The sequence below is a fragment of the Poecilia mexicana genome, unplaced genomic scaffold (assembly GCF_051168715.1).
Source record: "Poecilia mexicana isolate PSO_F unplaced genomic scaffold, ASM5116871v1 scaffold_7, whole genome shotgun sequence".
Classification (NCBI taxonomy): domain Eukaryota; kingdom Metazoa; phylum Chordata; class Actinopteri; order Cyprinodontiformes; family Poeciliidae; genus Poecilia; species Poecilia mexicana.
In genome coordinates this window covers 21,236,629-21,251,739 of record NW_028263376.1, presented here as the reverse complement: position 1 = coordinate 21,251,739, position 15,111 = coordinate 21,236,629, and the positions used below count along the sequence as shown (strand labels likewise).

Here is a 15,111-nt window from a genome sequence, read left to right as displayed (position 1 = left end):
AAAAATTTACAAATCACACTATGTGTCGCATGGAAGCACGACTGAAAAGTTACTGCACCGTGCGATAAGCAACTTTATAGCTAACGCACGGATTCGACACATGCCAGACATACAAATGTCTCTAAAATCACCTCATGGATAAAGTCTCCAATGTCTCCAGGATGGGGCACAACTGGTCTGATGGGGTACTGAGACTCTGGGATGATGGGCCTCTCGTCAACTCTGCGTACGCCAGGCGGCTTGCTGATGATGTGTTCTAAAGAGTCGGGCTGCTGCAGCTGGCTCAAGTCGTAGTCCTGCAACGCCACAGAGGTAGAGGCACATGAGCAGCGTAAGCATGGACACAGGCTTTGGTGTCCGTGCGGACGTGTGGCGTGTCTCTCTGAAGCTCTCACTTGGTCCTCCTCTCCTCCGCCCTCCTCGTCGTATTTGAGGATGTTGTCTCGGACGTCATCTTCGGGGTCAATCAGCAGTTGCTTCGTCTGCCTCTCCTTCTCCCTGCGCTTGATCCACACCACAAACAACAGCACCATGCCTGCAACAATTCACAAAGGAACCTCACACAGCTGCAGGATGTGCTGCAACAACACAAAATCAACTGACACCTTTACTTATTGATGAAGTGATGTATTCAGCCTTGCTAAGGGATCTACACACAGCACCGAAGCACAGCAGTGTGTAAAGCTAAGGGCTTAGGTTGGAAAAAAACAAAAAAAAGTTCTGGAAGAAAAATAAGAGTGTTATTAAATGATAATTCTATTATCATTTAATTTCAATTTGATTTGCACAATTCTGGGTCTCACTGTAAATATTTTCAAAACTACAATGGTGTGGTTTTTAATCATGCTGGGGTTGAAGTGTTAAGCCATTACAATGCAACTTTCTGTTCAGCACTATTAATGAAAAGCACGGCTCATTGCACTTTCGCTGTGGGCACCTCAACATTTCAAATGTCTAAGAAGAAAAAAAAATCAGTATCCGGAAACAACCTTGTGTCTAACCCTTTTGTATCATTTCCTCCTGTAAACGTTGGATGCCAACCGTGTCTCGCAAGCTGTAAAATAAGTTCCCTCTGTCCCACCTCAGCCATTTAAATCATATCTGGTTCATGTCAGGTTGCAGTGGATATTACACTCGGCACTGCATGTGCATGTTACATGCTTGATCTCGATTTGGGGACAAACGTGTGCCTGTTTAGATTGTTTGTCTTTTTGGTACTCCAAAATTGTATTGACTTGATGGTCATGCGCTCAGAAATTGCCTGGTTTGAACAAGCTTTAGCTTGATCTGCCCTGACCCAGGTGGAATCTCAAACATGCGAACTTCACATAATATGCTCATGCATAATTTCTAAACACCATCAGGTACTGGTAACCACAGCGATTTCTTCTAAGTTATTACTGCAGGAAGACAACTAAAAGCTAGCTGTTTTAATATCACTGAGGGCTTTAGAAATTAGGTCAAGTGAGGTACTAAGAAACCCTTACAGAGTATTTTCAATGGAGACACAGTGTTTTTTTTTTGTTTGTTTTGTTGACTGCTTAAGGGAGCTAGACCTTTATGTGTGCTCATAATGTTGCACTTTTGGTTGTTTTGCACCCACAAGGTTGCTCTGTCTTTATTATATTGAGTTTTCAAGCTTTGCATCTGATGGATTAAGCGGCCTTTAAAACGTGGCCCACGTCCACATTGTCTTGCAAATACAAATAGAGACTGTTGTTTACAGCTAGAAAGGCTAACTGGGTTAATTATGTTGAGGTAAGATGCAAAAAAACAGTTTAAGATTTCAACTCTAAATATCTAAAATCTATTTTAACAGCAACTTGTCTTTGCTTCAAGAAATATTTAATGTTTGTAAATTATATATCTAAAAAGAGAATCAGAATTGGCTAAAATATATATTGGCCGGTCAGACCTTTAGAAGATTGCTGTAAGTCATAAGATCTTAAATTGGCAATAAATCTCTGAGTGCAACATCTTTAATATTTACTCCGGGCTTAGTTGTGAATTATGCAAGTATAACTTGCGGCTCTTAGTTGATCTGTAGGTTTGTGTGAGCTGATCAGGGTTTGAGCTACTCAATGGAGTGAGAAAGAGTTCAGATAACATGAATTATGACAGGAATACATGAGGACGTGTTTGAAAATCAGTGTGTAAACCAGATTGTATTCTTTGTCAGGCGGCCATTGTACGAAAAACGCCTGCAGGTCTACAAGTAAATATGTGGACCTCTTGAGAAGCATCAAGGTTTCAGTGAACGAGTCCATTAAGGACACTTACACAGCAGTATGATGATGCAGATGAGGATGAAGATGATGGCTCCAGTCCCCAGGCCAGCGGCCGCGACAGCACCAAGTGTGGTACAGTCTCCATTGTCATCGCACGGACAAACCTTCACTTTGATGACAGACCTGTTGGACAACGGAGGGTTGCCAGAATCTGACACAATGATAGGGACCTCGTACATTCCTGGTTCTAAGTAGACCTGGTACCGAAGAGCGAGACGGGCATAATCACCTGAGCAAAACGAAGAGGGAAAAACACTTGTTAATAAATAACCATGTTCATATTTATTGTTTTGAAACTACATTTCTTTCTTGTGTCAGAAGACTTCGGGCACAAAATTAGACATTTTACTTAAAAGTCTAGATCTTTCTACTCCATGTTAAGCATATTATTATTCATACTTTGCATCCCCTTGTTATTAACAAAGCCAAAGGTTTTATTATTTAAACATTTACGTCATGTGAATGAATTAAAAGCACAAACAAGATGTCAGCCTCTGGTAAGTTTATCTGGCAGTTAATTTCATATTCCATAAAAAAAGGAAACACTGGATCTCTGTTTGAAATTGCGGGTTGGGTCACACATTTTACACAGTGTTCTACTTGCTCAGTCCATTGACCATATTCTCAAATGCTGGGAATAATCAAGATACAATTAAGTTTATTTTTTATGCTAAACATTGTTTCTCTTTTCATCTACCTGAGTTCATTCTGATGAAAAATGATTTAATTTCGGTACATTTACATGTTTAACAATGGGACTTACACTTCAGTCAATGTCCCTTGATATAGTTCTACAGTAGCTAGGATCCATCAACGCCTAATTAAATTCAGTGGGTATAATTTGGAAAGACACAAGCCTAATGGAAAACAAATCTATGGCATAATGAGGCAATAGCCACAAAATTGTGAGGCAAAATGGCGTCAAGGCACATGTCTGGGAAAGATACGAGACAGTATCTGTAGCAATAAACATTAGGGATTATAATTATTTCCAATGGAATGGAAATACAATGGAAATAATTACAGAGTGCATCGACGAAAGACTGCAAGAACTTAAAATCCAAACATGGTGATGGCAGGATCATACTGTGGTTTCACAGAACCTTTGTAGAAGTCTTGGGATAAGTTAACAAATTTGGACCCGAACCCAGAATTGCTCGTCTGGAGAGTCATGATGGCTGAGGACCAGCGCTCCTCATCCAATCTGGCTGAGTTTGTGTTTCTGCCATGTGGACTGGGTAGATTTCCAAATGAAAGGTGTGCCAAGCTTCTGCATTATTCTCAAGAAGATTTGTGTTTTTTTTTTGTTTTTTTTCATGAACAAATCACTTGAAAATCTGTTGTTATCCGATTCTCAAATCAGAAGTGGAAGCACAATGTACAGTAATAAAGTGGTATAATAACGAACCAAGAAAAAACTTCAACATCCACAATTTTCTCAGTTCCAGTTATCTACCTGCATCATGTAACATTTACAAGAGGTTATACACTAGCAAGAATGGTGGAAAAAATTCATGATAAAAGTTTTATTTATTTAGTCTTTTCATTTTTTCGGAGGCAGCTACTCACCACTGATCCGTGCAATGGTCCAGTTGCGTCGGATGCTGCTGGGGAAGTTGGGCAGCTCGAAGACAAAGGGTCCAGCGTTGGGATCCGTGTCAGCATCGGCGGCAGTGATGTTGACACCATTGACGTTTTTGTTCATCCTTTCGCAGATCTGAGACTCCCTTGGTACGAGAGCCGGGGGGTTGTCATTAATATCTATCAAATAGATCTGCAATGTGCCTGTGCCGCTGGCTTCAGGAGAGCCTGGGAGGAGGAACAGAAAGATAAAAAAAAATAAAAAAATAAATAACATCATGACAGAAGGAGAAGAAGATGACAAGTGAAGATGTGTGCAGTGAAGGGGAGGACTGACGGAGAGAGAAAACAGAGAAGTTGTGGCCCATCAGAGGAAATGTAAAAATAATGAAATACGAATAAAAAGAGAAATTAAACAGCAACAGACATGAGGTGAAATGAGCATTGTTCATTCATGGTTATGATGTTGGAGGTAGGAGTGCTGTCAGGCTGGGGGATAGTTTCAACTTTTGAAATAAATACTTCTGACAGTTTTGCTTTTCACTTCATCTTTTGGCCTCGCAGCCAAATCAATCCCATCACAGTCGATGCAGATGCAGGCAGAGCACATCGAATCACACGGAGAGGGGTTAGGCACAATAATGATGACTGTAATATAACAAAACAGGTCCTTGTCTGTGTGTATTTACACAATGCTGTGAGTCATCTTTGACACTGGACACAAAGGCTACTTTCCATGCAGCAAAAAACATTTTTTTCTGGAGACGAATGGGACTTTTCAGCGTAAAAAAAAGGTACCCAGTGTCAAATATAAACCAAGTATTAAAAAAAATGCAAAAATGATCCACAGTTCAGACCAGAAGCTGATACATTGGCTTTATCTAAGGGAATGAATATAATTTCAATTCTGTCAGTGTGAAAACTCACTGAGCCACTGTTTTTCCAGCATGGTCTGATTACACAACATACAACTTCTGTGATTTTACTAAGCAAGCTTTGAGCACAGATGTTTGAATTTACAATGGTTAACATATACAGCAATAGCATCGTGTGAGACGTCAGTTTTATTGCCAGTGGTTTAGGAGCATTACACAAAGATGGGTGGATTAGTTTTGCATGTCATTTTCTTTTTCAATTTCACCTCAAATCACCGTTCACCCAGTTGACAATTGTACACAATTGTGTGTCCCACCAGGACAATGATCTTAAGCACACAGCCAGCATTAAGCCTCTGGTTTGGGCCAACCTTACCGAGGGGGCTACGGGGCTACTATGCATAGTTTTGATAAGAATTAAAATGTTAGATATTTAAATTTGTGCTTACAATTGTTGACTTTAAAATGAATTGAAGTATCATTTTATATTACACCACAGCCTCACTTCAAAAAAGTCTAATATGTCCTTGTTTTACAGGGGAAAAAAGTAATTACAAACAGCATACAATTAATTTACTTGTGTTGTATTCAGCCAAATTAATTTATTTGACCTTATTATTCATTTAACTGTTAAAAGTGAAACTGCTTTTAAAGATAAGCATACTTTTTTTTTTGTTTTCGGAATCTGTTTAACACACCGCAAAGCCTCATTACGTCAACACATTATTTTCTTCAACAGATTCTCACAGGTAAAGCAGCTTATACACATGTGGAAATGGTGGCTTCACAGTTTCAAAGAAGTGTTGCACTTCATCCCACATTTAGTCTGCAGAAAGTCAACTTGTAAAATTTGCTCTGATGCTTTAGGCGGGCCATAGCAGGTGCTGTTTCAACAGCAATACTGCCAGCTTTGGACTGCAATAACATGCACTGCTGCACATAGAAACACTCACACCCCATCTACAGACACAATTTTGAAGCCGTTGTGTTGATTGAACAGAGTAACAGACCATTACCAACGACATTTATGGAAAATTGGGAATAAAGGATAGACATTTAACAATTGGGGAAGTGAAATAGCTGAGCAAGAAAACAAACATGAGAAGGTGTGTGTGTGCAGCAGCAAAATGAGACAGAAAAAAAATCCCCCAAAAAAGGGGGATTTTAGTGACATAAACCCTTGAGCCGCTTATTGAGAGAGAACCACGGGGTGACGACCCTCAGCTGCCTCCAATTACAAGTCATTTTGCTGTCATGCCCTAATGGCAGAGCCACTGCATGGACTCCCCCAACCTTAGGGCCTATCTCTGAGATCAGATAAGGGCAATGCAATTTAAGAAGATTTATGCAAATCTTACAGATCTGCCAATTAAGCGTGGCTACAGAGCAAGACATTTCCCAAAGAGGAGAAAGGCACAGCTGAGGAGAGGTCAGAAAGAGTTTGTTGACTCATTATGACCTCTGTGATCTTTGTTTCAGATCAAACTACATGTTTCATCTATTTGGACTACTCATTAGTAATTTAAAACAGATTTCTTTTGTAACAGCATCTAGACATAGTCCATGGGTAAATAGAAACGAATTGTAAATAGTTATGTAATTTTAATTAACTGTTTATATAGTAAAAAAAAATATGTCATGTAAAGCTGGATGAAAAAAAAACAAACATCTGATGAAAAAATGAATACAACATAATGTATGATAGGCTTTAATCAAATTTGTTACAAAAAGTTCTTAATTAAATTCAAGAAGTATGACTGCTTGATTATGGACAAATTATAACTGTTTTGGTCAATACTGAATTTCATTATTTATTATTTTTACTAAGAATGGAATAGAAAATTTCTAATATAATTCAAAACCATGAACTTTTATTTTAAATGCAATCTGACGGCTGTAGGAGAACTCAATTATCTGTATCAGCTTTAGAACAGGGAGGGAACCGACGGAGCAACCGGTGCTCAATGAAAAGGCTTAGAACAATATTCCCTTTGAAGAGTCCCCATTAGGTTCTGCATATGTACCTGGAAATGCTGCTAGAATCGCTTCTGATTATTAATAAAAACAAACCAAAACAGAAGAGAAGGTTTTATTTACAAGAGCCCTAGTGAATAGTAGAGCCCTACTTGGCAGCCAAAATAATCTGGCAAATGAGTGAGATTCACTACAATAGCTTATCTTTTAACCTTAAGCTAGCCAGTTGTAAAAGCTGGGCTTTTTACTACAAGGTTAGTGACGTCTGCCAAGACGAGAGGTTGCACATAAAATCATCACATAGCTTTGAAGCTTTAGCAGTATTGGCCATGTTAGCCAGCATGGATATTTTAATATGTTTAAAATTCAGAGAAAATGTCAAAACAAAAGCAGAAAATTAAGCAAAGCTAAGTTAATCATAAAAATGACATTAATACAAAAATAAATTAATTTGTTTTTTTCAAGGGTGGTTTCCCATGCATATTGTCATTATCTATTGATTTCACTGACACTAAAAGATCGTGCATCAGGAATATTAACAAATGCTTTTTTTTTTGACTAGTTAGACATATTTTTAGGCATCCAAGCATCTTCATCACAATTTTCATTACACATGAACATAAATGCAGAAACATGTTTCACAAACACAGACTTTCACACACATGGCTATAAGAACAGAATTCCCAGACTTTTCCCCTCATTTTGTGGTACTGCTAATCCCGGCCATGTATGGGAGACATGTGGAAGCAGCTTGCCACAGCTGATAGGAGAATTAAGTGGGCTTTAACCAGCTAAATAAATAATTATGTTTGTGTAAATTTCTCAAAGGGATTTGTCTTAATTCTCTTTTTCGAGATGTCAGGAGTGGAGAAAAGGCATCTAAGAGCTGACCATATGTTCTTTGATGAGCACATCCACATGTACAATACTGTACAGGCATTTACTAAAGGGGTGGACAGCAAGGGGGAAACTGGAAGTGTGCTTCTCACCATGCTGTCAACACCTCTTCACCGTCCCTCTCTAATATTCTTACCGCTTCACAGCACTTTTACCATAATCTCTCCGATGTTACTGCAACACCTACAAAGTCAGATCTGCAGGAAGCATTTGCCTCCTCACAGATTTATTAGGTCTTTGCTTATTTCACTTACATTTTTCAGAACATAAAACATCCATCCATCCATCCATCCATCCATCCATCCATCCATCCATCCATCCATCCATCCATCCATCCATCCATCCATCCATCCATCCATCCATCCATCCATCCATCCATCCATCCATCCATCCATCCATCCATCCATCCATCCATCCATCCATCCATCCATCCATCATTATAAATTTAACGCAGTAAGAGGATGTCAGCTTCTCCACCTCACAGTCAGCTGCACATACATTGATATTTTCAATCATTGCAATTGACTGCACAGAAACACACATGCACACATAAAAGAGCTGCACATGAGAGCATTCACAGATGCAAACACTTAGAAATACTACTAAGTTTTTAGGCCGGTTCAACTTAAAGTAAACACAGCAGAGAGCTGTGTGTCACTGATAAGGCAATTTGGAAAGGGGAAAAAGGCATTTCCTACTTGAAGAGAAAAAAAAAAAAAAGCAAAAACACTCAATTCCAGTTGAGTAAAGTGGAACTTATTTGTTTGCTGTGATTGAGTTTGTGCTTGGTTAGGCTTAAGTTTCAACTTTGAGGCAGAACAAATAACACATGCGACAGAAATGACAGGAAATAGAGGGAGAAGTCAGGTCTGGACTGAAGATAAATCACGGAGAGAGGAGAGGATCAGCAGTGTGACCAGCTGTGTGAATCCAGGATTTTCTTTGAGTTAAGCTCAGTTGTGCAGTTTTCAGACTCTGCATCCCCTGTTATGCTTTTAAATTCAGACAAAAAAAAAGTTAAGGTTTGATTTACATTCTGATACGGAGGGATTTTTTAGAAGACACGTGTTTGAATTTATAAATCCTTGGAAATTTGAAAGATCAAGATTCTAAGCTCCCTCCATGGAACACAATTATCTTGATAGATGCATTTTAATTTGCATCCATTTTGGGATATTTATATTATGTTAGAGGAGGTAGCAAAAAACAAAGGACAGGAATTGTTTTCTCTTGGTAGTAAATTAACCGTTGCTGCATTAAGAAACTATAAAGTGCAAACAAAGAGGAGTAAAAAACTGCTTCTCACCATTGTCTGTAGCCAGAAACGTAGCTTCGTATATGTTGTTTTTTACGTAGACGGACTCCCGGTCGAGCATTCCAGTTGTTACAATCTGACCGCTGGTTCTGTTGATAGACAGCCAGTTTGCCGGGTCGTTCAGCTTTGAATACCTAAACACACGTGGACAGATCGAAGGAGAAGTTAGCGTTGGCGGTTCTGCATCTATAAGCAATCATGTCTTTCCTGCGAATACACAGATTACTTCCTAACACACATCTGCACAAAAATCACAACAGCCTGACCTTCACAGCATTTAATTCTTCATTGACTTCTTTCTCAGAGCCTGAAGCCTACAGTCAATTTCACCTCATTTTTGCGCTTGTGTGTACCAGGCAGTGATGTCAATTGCTGCCCAGCTTAAGCACTGCTGCAACTCTGCGTGTGTGTGTGTTTGTTAAAGGTAGCACGTTTTTTTCTAGGAAGAGTTTGATTTAATGTGGGACGCTATTAAGCTGTCGAACCGGGTAGTACACATGCATATTTAGCTCTTTCATGTTTGCAGATGTGCATGAAGGAGCCGTGGGGACTCACTGATGGGCTCCTGGCACTGATCAATGGACAGGAAAGTCGATGTGGTAGCAGGTGGCAGCAGTCCTCTGGGATAAGATCGGAATAGGAACAAGGGATCATCTATGGGATTGAATCCCAATCTTCGCTCTGATCTCACTGTTCTGGTTCCTCAAGCTTTTGTTGCTTTCGGCCTTTTCTATGCTTTCAGTTATATCTGATCCCCCCTCAACTCATGTCGCCTCACCTCATCTAGCCGTAGTTGGTATTCATACCTTTTCTTATCCCTGTGTGTATCCTGTCATCCTTGCCTCGTTCGCGCTGCGATACAAAGTTCACCATCTGCAACCTCTCTTAGCCGCAATCTCACTTTCACATGTAAAAGTATCATCTGCGAACATGTGACACCTTGACCTCACACAACAAGGTTTCTAGCATCACTGTGATTTCATTTACTGGAAGTCAGCTAGGCCAGATGGACTACTTTTTATTCCATATATCCGACAAGTTTTAAATCTAACCATATCGAAATGGATTTGACCTTCTTTTTGCTTTTATGTTTACTAAACTGCACTTTAGTGCAAAACCTGCTTTTTATTGGCCATAGAAAAAATACACATGGATATGATTCTGCTTAAATGGAGACAAAAAAAAAAGCTTTAGAAGGATGGGTGGCAGCAGGTAGTAATGACCAGGGTGTAAGGCAGAGAGTAACATTTCTCCCCCGCAGAGAGGGCGGTGGGATTTTCCCAGCAGGCAGTGGGCACGATCCCAGGAACAGTGAATTGCAGAGAAGGGGATCATGCTGGTGACATTCCCACACTTTAAAGAGCTGCAGCTACACAAGGTAGTCTGGCCTACACCCACAGATTGTAAAACCATCATCAGGAACTCAGTGAACTCAGATATAACTGTAAGTCGGGAGGAGTGGAAGCGAGGGTGAAGGAAAGGAAAAGATGGTGAGTTGAAATAGGTGGGAGGAAAAAGACACAAAGCAGAAGAGATTTAGACATACTTGCATCACTGTGCGATCAAATTCAACTGTTACGTTTAGGTCTGATTTGATACCTGCGGCACTTTAAATTATTTAACTCCACTGCAAAGAAGTTGTTTTTTTATTAGTATTCCATTTTTTGCAATAAACAGATGACAGAAAAATAAGCCAAGGTAATGCACAAATGTTTAGAGAAAGACATCTTTGCTTTGCACCTTAAAGGAATAAGGTGCAAAAGTCAGTAAAGTAACTAGATATTCCTGCAAATATAGTTGAAAACATAAGTTGCAAACTTTAAATAACACAAGACATGATTTCTGGTTGGATGAAAAAGAGGAAGCTTTGTACAGCTGCCTCCAGATTTGGAATCACAGGCATCAAATGATGTTATATCTGCCACTGCAACTGAAATTAGCAAGAGTTATTCAAATGCTACATTGATGACCAGATAATAACATGACTTAGCTACATGCTAAGCTATGAAGGAGCTTTTTTTGCACAAACAAAAATACTGTCATCTCTGGAAGTTGCATCCTTGAAATGGCTTCAACAGGAAGGTGCCTTTTTATAGAAAAGCCAATTTTAAGGAAAAATAAAAAATAGTGTGACAGCAGCTTATAGTTTCAACTTGGAGCAATAGAATGGTCTAGACTATTTCCAAAATTACCACAGTGGCTCTCCAGAGAGAAGGGTAAATAATAGTGATTGGTGATGAACAAGTATAACCTCAAAATGTGTTCACTAGTCTAATCTTCACAATAATTTAAGATTTAAATGTCCAACCTTTTAGAAGCAACATACATGTAATCTGTTGTATTTCCCAGTTTGGAGAGGTGCAAAAGAAAAGAGACCTCCTTGTCAAAAATACATACAGTATAATGCAAGAAAGTCAAAAATAATACCTAATTACTAAGTCTCAACTTGACAAGCCTTAAAAACACTTGGTGGAATGTATCCAAAAAGGTGTCGCAATGATGAAGCTGTTTTTTTTCCACCATCATTTGTTAAAACTTGTCATCGCTGAATAAACTGATTCAAATAACAAGGTTGATTTATCATGTTTTTTTTTAACTAAGAATATGCTACTCCAAAGAAGTGAATTTATTAAATGGCTTTGCACACCAGGGAGGCCAACAACAGTAGAGTAAGTTAGCATGTGCTCTTCTTACACTTAAAGAAAACAATAAATAAATAAATGGGTTTGATGAAGACAGCAGTTAAACTGTCAAAGTCAAATTATTTTCCAGCAACCTGACTTCTGTCAAAACATGACATGCTGTAAGACGTTATAACCGTCAAACCAGCAACTGCTGCATTTACTTTTCTGTTTGTGTTTATATCAATTAACAAACGTAAGATGTAAGATGTTCATCAGTCATGCTTAGCAAAAAACATGCAGATGGGTAACAGACATTATTTTAGTTGTTAGAAATAAGTTTTGTGTAAAATTAAAAAAAATATTTTAAAAAACTTTAAATAGAAAGTGCATAAAGGAAACTATTAGTATCTTTCATCATATCCTCTCTTAAAACAGAGAGGACATGAGCAAATGTTAATTTGGCACTTCAGCAATTATCCTAGCTGATTCTCAGCAGAGTGTGATGTAGTTTTGCTAAAGACCTTTTGTAGCCAAATGTGTCAAGTCAGAGAATATTTTACAAATGAATGACAAAGCTGCAGTATTCTGCATATTATAAATAATGAGTTACATAGAACACATTTCCAATACCACTGCAGATCACATGATGCTGATGAAATACAGTGTTCATATTTACAAAGGACTTTCTTCACTTTCATATCAAATGCATGCACCAATTTTTCAAGACAAAATAATTATTTTTTTTATAATACACAGGTGGATGTGTAAAAATTACAGTTAAATTTGGCTTATTAAACTACGTGTAGAAATTCTATGCATTAACCACTTCATTAGTTAGTTTTTTAAAATTTTCTATTTGTTTCTGCTTTGCTAAAAAAAAAAAATAGAAGTATAAAACATAAAAAAGGAATTTTATTTATTAGAATTATTTTTCTGCTGCAGTTTTCCAGAAAATTAGGGTTGTGTGGTAAACTGATTGTACAGGTTGTGCGATCACCTCCTGCACCTCATTTGCAGTACTTTTCCATGTCTCTTCCACCAGAAGGCTCATCTCATTTGGGAGTTGGGAGGTGTGTGAGTACAGCTGGATGTATGATTAGGCCTGGCAGGTTAGTGATCTTAGCAAGCAGCAGGGAGAGGTATGACATTTATTTTTCAAACCCCCGACCCTGAGGATGAAAAATGCATGTCTCGAGCTTAGCCAAGGCGGTTTGGGTAATCATTTATGCCAGTGTCTCCAGTCCCATATCTCGACCTTACTGGTTGGGTGTATGACAGGTGATGCATGATGCCTCGCTGTCCCTAACTCTTTCTCTCACTGGCCTAACCACAACGGGACACTTCAGTCTTTCTTTTCTTTGATAAGCACCTGTCAAGTTCAAACCTTGACCCGAAGTCAGCTCACTATCCACGGCTTGTTTCTGCCTGCCACTCTTTGCTCCTCTGCAGTCCCCCAAGCCGTTTTCACCTTAATTTAAACTTTCAGATCTTCCTGAAGTTTCCTTATATCTCTGGCTGTTTTTTTTTTTTTTGAAGCATTCCTACAACACACTTATGCAGTTATCTAAATGTCAGGGAAAACCTTCATGGTTTTTCATTTTTGTTCTATTGCCTGCATGTCTAAGTTTATAGGTCACAAGAGGTGTAGCAACATCTCATGATTTCTCTCAAGAGATTTCATGACTCCTTGACAGTGAACATTTCTCTCACCGTATTCAATACAAATGACTGATATCCCAACAACAGAGAATGGAAATGGTGTAAAGCAGTGGCAATGATGGTGACCCTGTCCAGGTGAATTCAGTTTGACCCCTCAAGCCCATGTTTTTCTTCTGTATAGAAAAAAAGTCAAAGGGCATTTGTTTTATTTTAAAGTGAATATGCCAGACCTCTACATACCTCTTAAAAGCTAAACTGATTTTAAATTGATGCAGTTTGATGCTTCAGAAAAAGAAAATACACAAAATCAATTACTTGAAAGCAATTTAAAAAGGGAGCAAAAGCAAGAGAGAGGAGGAGAGGAAGAAAAAGTCAAACAGAGGGGGAGACGGCCCAGCTGGTGGCTTTAGCATCTTTCTAAATTATAATGTACACCCAATTTACTCTCATCTGCTGTGAAATTAACTGGGAAATTTGTTTAGATATGTTCCCCCCAAAGAAAATTAGAAAACAGGAGCTGCATAGCGTGAGGTGGCATTAATCCCAAACCGAACATCCGTGTTATCGTCTCAATTGCATATTTCTCAGTTGCTATTATAAATTATGCCAATACGCTTTCTGTAATCTATATGCACATAAGAAAATGCTTTTGCAGTTGCATCACAATATGAAGCTCTTCGTCATTCTGGAGTGTTATTAATAGATCACCTCTTTCTCAAGGGACACAGCCCAGTTAGCCGCACCGTCAAGATGACAGCTGGACTTTGCAAATTGTAAGGTCTGCTGGATGTTTAAAGGTTGGCTCATGTTTAAAATCAGAGAAGCTGAGCGCAGACAAAGAACACTGCAGGTGGCCGTAATGTGATGTCAGGTGCTTGAGTTTGAGCCAGCTGTTCTCTCTACCTCCTCCTCTTCACTCCATCTGCTCAGTTCTTTTCCTCTTGCGGTGCATCTATGTATGTGCTGATGCCAGACAAAGCCTCCTAAACTTTTATTTAAAATGTTTTTTGTGAGGCGGGTGCAGCCAACATACAGTAATGTAGTTGCTCTTTGACTTTTTACTATTGGCAAGCTGCTTCTCCCAGAGGTTTTTTTTTCTTTTTTTTTGTAGGTAAATGCATGTCAACAGAGTTATTTCCATGCGGCTTGTATTTGGAGAACAGTAAGCAAGACTAAACACCAAGACAGGTCAGAGTGAGCTCCACCAAGACAGAAAACAAACAATGACGTACTACAGTGTGCACACGGTACCTGATTATCTGTTGCATCTGGAGTCTGTCAGGATCTGAAGCCGAGAAAGTGGTCAGGCTGGTGCCAGTGGGAACGCCTTCCTCGAATCGGATCTGCTTGGGGTTGGTGGGGAAGTAAGGAGCCTCGTTGACGTCCTTCACAGATATGGTGACTCCAGCAGTCGACTGGAGTGAAGACTGGATGCCGCTGGCCAGGTGGGCCTGGTTTGACACGACCACTGTCAGCATGAAGGCCCGGTTCATCTCGAAATCGACTGGCTGGAGAACGAAACGAAAAAATTATTTACGTACGAAAAAGAGAAAGATGTGTGGACTTTGACCCACTCAGGCTTCTCTTACATTTCTTTGAATGCATGTTACTTTGCTCTATTCCCCTCCTTAACCTCTTGCATGACAACTTACACCTTGTGAACTTGTGCAGTCTGTCACTTTTACCCATTTCTATTTTGGACAGTAGGTAATATGACTATGCATCTACTGAAAGAACGGCCTTTGCTTTGGATTTTCATATATAGTTTGTTGTGGATCCTTGATATTTGTTCTATCACTTTCTGTCTTTCAAGATGGCTTTGTGTCATAATAGCAAAGTCTTAATGGTTGTGGCTAAAGGGGGAATTGCTGTCATACATTGAGCCATGTTGCTTTGGA

General features: G+C 39.1%; 1 protein-coding gene across 1 annotated transcript in view; it reads right to left on the bottom strand.

Annotated features, from left to right (window-relative positions):
• LOC106918584 (cadherin-4-like) overlaps nucleotides 1-15,111 on the bottom strand; it is a 254,435-nt gene that overhangs the window by 8,107 nt on the left and 231,217 nt on the right. Inside the window, exons 11-15 of the mRNA XM_088007230.1 lie at nucleotides 14,465-14,721; nucleotides 8,922-9,064; nucleotides 3,858-4,097; nucleotides 2,281-2,517; nucleotides 132-535 (exon numbers count right to left, since the gene is read on the bottom strand). Coding sequence (XP_087863356.1) covers nucleotides 132-535; nucleotides 2,281-2,517; nucleotides 3,858-4,097; nucleotides 8,922-9,064; nucleotides 14,465-14,721 — 1,281 coding nt within the window. The remainder of the gene's footprint in view (nucleotides 1-131; nucleotides 536-2,280; nucleotides 2,518-3,857; nucleotides 4,098-8,921; nucleotides 9,065-14,464; nucleotides 14,722-15,111) is intronic.